At 58.0% G+C, this 6,492-nt stretch overlaps 1 protein-coding gene across 1 annotated transcript; it reads right to left on the bottom strand.

The window, feature by feature from the left end:
- Nucleotides 1-797: 797 nt before the first annotated feature.
- On the bottom strand, nucleotides 798-6,058 carry Itm2c (integral membrane protein 2C). The gene is made up of 5 exons (XM_015481530.2): nucleotides 5,896-6,058; nucleotides 3,877-4,065; nucleotides 2,893-3,003; nucleotides 2,289-2,439; nucleotides 798-1,925 (listed from the first exon to the last, which is right to left on the bottom strand). The coding sequence occupies exons 1-5, from the start codon at nucleotides 5,968-5,970 to the stop codon at nucleotides 1,834-1,836; spliced, it is 618 nt and encodes a 205-aa protein (XP_015337016.1). The 5' UTR covers nucleotides 5,971-6,058; the 3' UTR covers nucleotides 798-1,833.
- Between the last annotated feature and the right edge of the window lie 434 nt (nucleotides 6,059-6,492).

Below are 6,492 nucleotides of genomic sequence, written 5' to 3'. Positions count from 1 at the left end.
TTTACAATGGTGAATATCTCAGGGGCAGTTCTTGACCTTGCTCTGGATTTAATTAGCTATTCTCCATGTTTACTCTCCCCAAAGTACTGATCGTGTCAAGTTAAAAAAACAAATCAGATTGGCATTTTAAGGTAAGCAAACCACATTTCTGCAAGAGCCTTTGTGCCCAAGTACAGAGTACAGCTACACTGACTTTGAGTTTCTTATGACCCTTGAAGGACAGCCAGACTGTAAACAGCACCGTGGCTGCAGGTGCCCTCCCACCCTTGTCCCAGGGCAGCATGCAGGTCTCACCTCCAGGATCCACTTAACCAAGACTCTGGCCAGCTCACTCACTGCTCCTCCTCTGGAGGAAGTGACCCCATGATTATCACGCCAAACCTCAGATCAGATCCACCAAGAACAGTTACCAATTGTCCAGACACTGTGGAGAACACGACACCGTCCTTGTGCTTAAGGACATGCAATGATGATGTCACCTGCCACGCAGAATACAACAGGGTGGTTTACAGCACTTAAAAGCAGCCTGACCTTGGCCGAGATGGAAGCTCTCAGCTCACCCTCCACCATCCTCACCTGCAAGACGAGCTCCCAGGTCCCAAACATCGGTCCAGAGGATCCAGAGAGACAATGGAGGGGAGATCCTGTGCTCCCTGGCTGAACCAGGGAGCATGCCCACCTCTTTAGGGGCCAGATGCCAGGCCTGCCAGCTTGACCCTGCCTGCTGTGCCACCAGTGCCACATAGGACTGCCCTGGAGAGTTTCCCAGCCCATGGCATCCCACCATCACGCAGAGATCAGTCAGAAGTAAAAGATCTTTATTTTCTACAGACACTTCTGAAAAGAGATCTAATAGAGAAAATATACAAAGCATTTAAGAGTTTCATCTCCAGAGCACCTGAGTCTGACTGAGGCGCCGAAGCCTCTCCAAGGCTCAGGACTGGGGACGGTAGCATACAGAACGTCAGTAAAAACATGCAAAAGTGAGAAGGATAAGGAAACACACTGCATGCCCTCCAGCAGAGGGGTGGATTCAGAACAGGGGGCAGGGTGCACAAGTACCAGGTGGCTCTCCCTCCCCCTCATCTCTACAAGGCTGGGCTTGGAGAAAGCAAGAGCTCCCCCAACTCCCGGAGCCAGCAGCTCACGGACAAGGGACCCCCTGCGCTATGCCCCGCTATTCCGGCCTGGCCGTGGGACCCGGCATGTGCTCCCAGGTGCCAGGCTGGGGGCCCTGGCTCCTCACTTCTTTGGTTCCACTCAGAGAACAGTTGTGCTTGACAGACTCGTCCCACCCCCATGCTCCAGGCTCCTGCTGGTGGGCAAAGGCACTGACAGGAGTCCTGAGGAGTCCCCAGGACAGCCACCTTCCCTTGTGCTCTGGTGGGGTCCGTCCCTGGGCACATCCCCACTCCTCAGCCTACACCCCAGGGCTGGGAATCAGCAGAGGAAGTTGTACCCTGGGAAAAAGTCTTTGAGGACTTTCCCAACTGGGCCGGTGTTTCAGAACCTCAATTCCCACCCTGCCCGGCCCCTCCCTCAGGTCCTTCCCCTTGGCCCAGCCACTGGGGACCCAACTTCAAGACGGTGGGTCACAGAAACCATCTTGGGTGTCCCTTCCTCCCCCACCCCTGGGAGGTCAGCAGAGGCGGGGGCCTTGAGAGGTCACGGCCCTGGTACCAGTGACCGGCAGGGCTGGAAAGGAAGGGTGGACATGTCACATCTATGGAAAGGTGTCCAAAGAACAAGCTAAGCAAGGGAGAGAGAGAAGGGCCAGAGAGTGGCCGGAAGGAGAAAGAAGAGGGCAGGGGCAGGCCTGGAGGAGGAGGGGCCTCACACCACCCCGCAGATGAGGGTCTCCACCACGAAGGTGTTCTCGAAGTGGCGGATGGCGTTGCAGTTCTTGGCCCCGCGCTTGTTGATCCCTGGGAGGAAACAGAAATTCCAGTGAGGTCTGTGTCCCTAACCAGAAAGGACCTCAGGACCCAAGGTGGTGGGGGCAGGGAAGGCCTAGGAAGTGACACCCAGATTCACACCAAGCTGCACAGTGGTTTGAACCCAGAGGCTGGAGCAGCCTGCCCACACCTGCCACTTCGTCTCTGTGGGACCTTGGGAGTGTCACTTCACCTGTCCATGCCTCTGCTTCCTCATCATTAAGATGACACTGGTGACGTGTACAGCAGCGCCTGACATGTTAAGTGCTCAGTGAACCTTAGCTGCTGTCCTGCTGCTGTTTGAGCTCTCGGACAGCTGGGGTTTGGGGCCAGGGACAGGGGCCAGCCACTCACTCCTCCGGGTAGCTCGGCGCCGCAGCCGGTATGTGTCCTTCCCATTGCACAGGTGATAGATGAAGGAGCCCAGGGCCTCCTTGTCACTGACGTGCTCGGTCACCACCATCTCCTCCTGCATGATGTACGTCTGCGGGAGGTAGGTCCCTCTCTGCAAAGGGAGAGGTCACAGCACAGGGTCAGGACCAGGGGCTCCCTCCCATGATTTCTGCTTGTCCACCTCCATTGTGGCTCACATGTGCCCCCTGCTCCCACACCCGAGGTGCCCAGCTCTCACCCAGAGGCCCCTTGCTGGCCTTTCTGATGCCCCCAGGCCAGTGTCTGTGCCTATACTGTCAAGACCTATGGCATGTGTGTGGTCTGGTCTCCCACCCCAGGGGAAGTGCTCCTGGGGTCACTGCTGACACGGAGCATAAACTTGAATGCGAAGGTCTTGGGGTTCTCAATGAGTGGAAAGAGAGGAAAAGGATAGAAGTGACTCTGGGGATATGGACCAAGGGGCGATGGACGCATGACCAATCTGGGATGCAAGAGCAATGTCCCTAGGTCCCCAGGTCTGGTCTCCACAGGGGAGGAGGGCAAGGAGGGACATGACGCTGCTCACCTTCACATTCATGAGGAGCTCCCAGAAGTTGCGAGGGGGTAGCACGATGGTGGTGTTGAGCTCGATGACGTAGCACTTGTCCAGGGAGATGTCGTGGTAGGCGGTGAGACCCTGCGCAGGAGGAGGTGCCAGTCTGACTTTGCAGGAGCTGAGGGTTTGACCCGAATCCCTCGGGAGTGGTGCCTCCCAGATTCCCAGACTCCTGGGTCTTGCCAGCCTGTGCCACTTGCTAGCTGGGCGCCTGCTGGCCCAGCGCCTTGGTTACTGCAGAGACTGACCGTGGGCTTGCAGAGCTGAGCAAGGTTTGAGACATATGATTATCTCCCAACTGTGCATTTCCTTAAACCTGTGCGGTCACACCATCCTTGGGGACAGTCTGGACCTCAGGGAGAGATGCTCTGTCCCAGGTCCCCTGTGGGACTCTGCTGCAGGCCACCAGGACACAGCAGGGTTGGTGCTGAAACCCCTGCAAGGCTTTGGGAAGCAAGCACCTGGGAAAGAGGGCTGGGCCTGTACTTCACTGGCTCCCAAACAGTCACAGACGGGAAGGTTACTTCAAGGGGGAGGAGACTGGCTGGGAAGGGCATCAGGAGCTCCTACAGTGCTGGCAGTGTGCCACAGCTTGATGCGGGTCAAATGCACACCTCGCACACCTCTGCAGAAACACACTCAGTGTACCTGGCAATGGGATGCCCTCCCCCTTGACCAAATGTGGGCAGACACAAAGACCCTGCCGTGGCAAGCAGCATCCATGAAAAATCCCCCACTGCTAATCCACACTCAGTGATAATGGCATTACCTATATAACGAAAGCAAAGTCTTTAAAAAGTCTGGTGTTCAAATGTAGACTTCCACTACAGTTTACAAACACCCCAAGGATTCTCTCTTTGGCTCCCGCTCCTTGCTCCAGGTCCCCAGGATGCCCTCCCACCACCCCAGTCCCGGTTCCTGGCCAGTTGCTGGCTGACCACAAGCTGGCTTTACCCGCTGGAAGTCGTGGATGATGTCTGCAGGGTCCCCACCACCAAACTGGGGCACAGGAACATTGATGCGCTCGTAGTTCTCTTCGAGGTAGATTTTCACATCCTCCTCCAGCTCCATCCGAGTCCGGACCTGGGAGGACAGCGAGTCCTCGTAGAGCACGCCACAGTGGAAGAAGTTATCTCGGGCCAGCTGAGCAGGGCGGGGGAGAGACAGACCGTCACACAGCGCTCTGGACGCGGCCACGGCCGCTTACCTGTGCACCTCATGTCCCAAAGGCCTGGGGAAGCAGGATGGGTGGGGCCTGCGAGGTCATTTCACAGACAGGGAAACAGAAAGTGGAGTCAGGTTGGAGCCTGGAGAAGGCACTTCATAGCTTCACAAATGGAAGAGAGACTGAGCAGGGGCGCGAGGTCCTAGGAGGAAGACGGCTCCAAGCTCCCCATCTGCAAAGTGTGGTAATCCCTAAGGTCCCCTCTGATCTCAAAGGCCATGATTCTGTGAAATGGACCAGCAGAAAGAGCACCCACCAGCCCCACACCCTTCACAGAGGAGACACCAGAGAAAAGCTGGGGTGGGGCAGGAGGGTCTGCAGGGGAGACAGGAGAGCTGGACAGGCTCGGGAGCCACCTTGGTGACATTAGGAGGGCGGTGAGGAGCTTCGAGGCAGCACAGGGAGATTCTCCACCATGCCCAACTCAGACAAGTCCCAGCACCGGTCCTGGTCCCCGAGGAGCCTTAAACACCATGCCGGCTGCCCCCCCAGGTGGGCTGGACCAATGGCCCCATGAACAAGGGAAGTGAGGCAGTGTGACTGGTGTCAGTGGAGCGATGGGTGACCAGTGCGCCTGACTTCTCCAGGGCTTGGGAATCTCCAAGGGACTGCCCGACCCATAACTGTCAGAATCCCTTGCCAATCAGTGCTCTAAGGAGGCTGAATCACCAGCAGCCCAGGGAGGCGAGGTGACAGGGCTGGGCCCCACGGTGGCTGCCAGGCCCGGGCTGGATGCCTCACATGCTATCCCAGGGGCTGCTCTGAGATGTTGGCAGTGCCTGGGAACCAGAGTGGGGTGAGGAACCCCAGAAGGGCCTGCGTGGGGACAGGTGGACCCCGAGCAGGTCCTGGGGTAGGGCCACAACAAGAAGGGGACCAGAGAGGCCCTGCAAGGAGAGGGGCACCTGCCTCAAGTGGGCAGCAGGACAGGTGGACGGTGGGAAGGCCGGACATCCGGGCCAACAGCAGGCATGGGAAGCCGCACCTTCAAGCACAGGCCTGGAAGGTGTGCAGACCGTGGGAGTTGAGGCCTCTAGGGGAAAACCAGGGAACACAAACCCTTCAGTAACGCTCACGGTGGAAAGCTGGGTGACCACAAATTTACACACTTAGGGGTGGGAGGGGACAAATGACTGGCAAGCCCCAGGCTTGGGTCACCTTGAGACTCCCCATTAGGTGCAGCTGTGTCTACCCTGTTGATCTATTTTTAATTTAACTTATCTTCAGTGCTGAGATGTGGTGACCCTCCCTCCCTCCCTCCCCAGACCGGGGCTCAGATCCCCAGGGGGTGAAACCACACTAGGGGGTGAGGCTGTAGGCAAAGCGAGCTCCTCTGAGTCGCCCTCCTGTTCCTTCAAGGAGGCCACAGTGAATCTGTGCCCACCTCCGCCTCTCCTGACCCATAACCCCCATGTGCACACAGGGCCTGGAAGGAATCACCCTTCCAGCACCACCTTGGAGAGGCCCCGTAAGGAGCCTCAGGGGCTGCGCCATCGGAGATCACAGTTCCAATTGTTGCTCAAGTTTCTGGTAACAATGCCTCAGGGTGACGCGGAGAAGGGACCCCAGTGCTCCACCTGGATCAGAGCTTGGTTCCCCAGGGAAAGAGGATGAGTTGGGGGCTGGCCTGGGCCTGCCTGGGCACTGGCTCCCACCTGACCATCCGTCCACGCCTGCTGCGACCCTCCCTCCACTCCTGCCCCCAGGCCGCCCTTCTCCCAGGACAAGCCCCGCCTGCTGCCCCTCACCTGAGCAAGGAAGAAGTATCTGTAGATGTAGACAGAGGCGAAGACGAGGCCCATGAGCAGCACGACTGTGCCCATGGACAGGTAGCACACACCCAACGAGCCCCCCTTCTTGGAGCGGTGGTAGGGGGGCCTCTCCTCCTGTGGACAACAGTGGGGGTCAGCCAGGCGCTTCAGAGGATACCCGCTTTCCCCGAGTAGCATGGCCCCTCTGGCTGAGCCGAGAGTGCCTTGGAGGAAGGCACAGGACAGCACATGTCAAGTGAAGGAGAGGGCCTGGCCAGGGTGTCGCAGCGGAGGGAGATGGAGACCCACCTGAAGCCACCTGAAATGATCAGCTGGGGGACAGACAGACTTATTTTGAGCCACCTGTGCTCTTAGCCCTCTCATTACACCAGCCTGCAATCCACTACGCCCAGTCCTCCTCTAGGGCTCAGCAGGGGAAGGCTGTGAGTAGTGCAGTCTACAGGGTGAAGTTTGGAAGCATCTAGAAGCAAGGGGAACTCTCACCAGGAGGGACATATGGCTGTCAGGAAGGCCAGCCCAGGAGGCTCCAGGAAATAACTCACTCTGTGAGCCAGACCTGGGCTCAGGGTCAGA

This window comes from Marmota marmota, unplaced genomic scaffold (genome assembly GCF_001458135.2).
Source record: "Marmota marmota marmota unplaced genomic scaffold, marMar, whole genome shotgun sequence".
Taxonomy (NCBI): domain Eukaryota; kingdom Metazoa; phylum Chordata; class Mammalia; order Rodentia; family Sciuridae; genus Marmota; species Marmota marmota.
Note: the sequence above shows the minus strand (reverse complement) of the source record. Positions and strands in the feature narration are given on the sequence as shown.

Excerpts from the sequence above, each read along its gene's own strand:
- Itm2c (XM_015481530.2), bottom strand. The coding sequence starts at position 5,970 with ATGGGCACAGTCGTGCTGCTCATGGGCCTCGTCTTCGCCTCTGTCTAC. Across the intron at positions 4,066-5,895 it reads GATACTTCTTCCTTGCTCAG|CTGGCCCGAGATAACTTCTT; the intron begins GTGAGGGGCAGC and ends CGCCCTGCTCAG. Across the intron at positions 1,926-2,288 it reads GCGCCGAGCTACCCGGAGGA|GGATCAACAAGCGCGGGGCC; the intron begins GTGAGTGGCTGG and ends GTTTCCTCCCAG.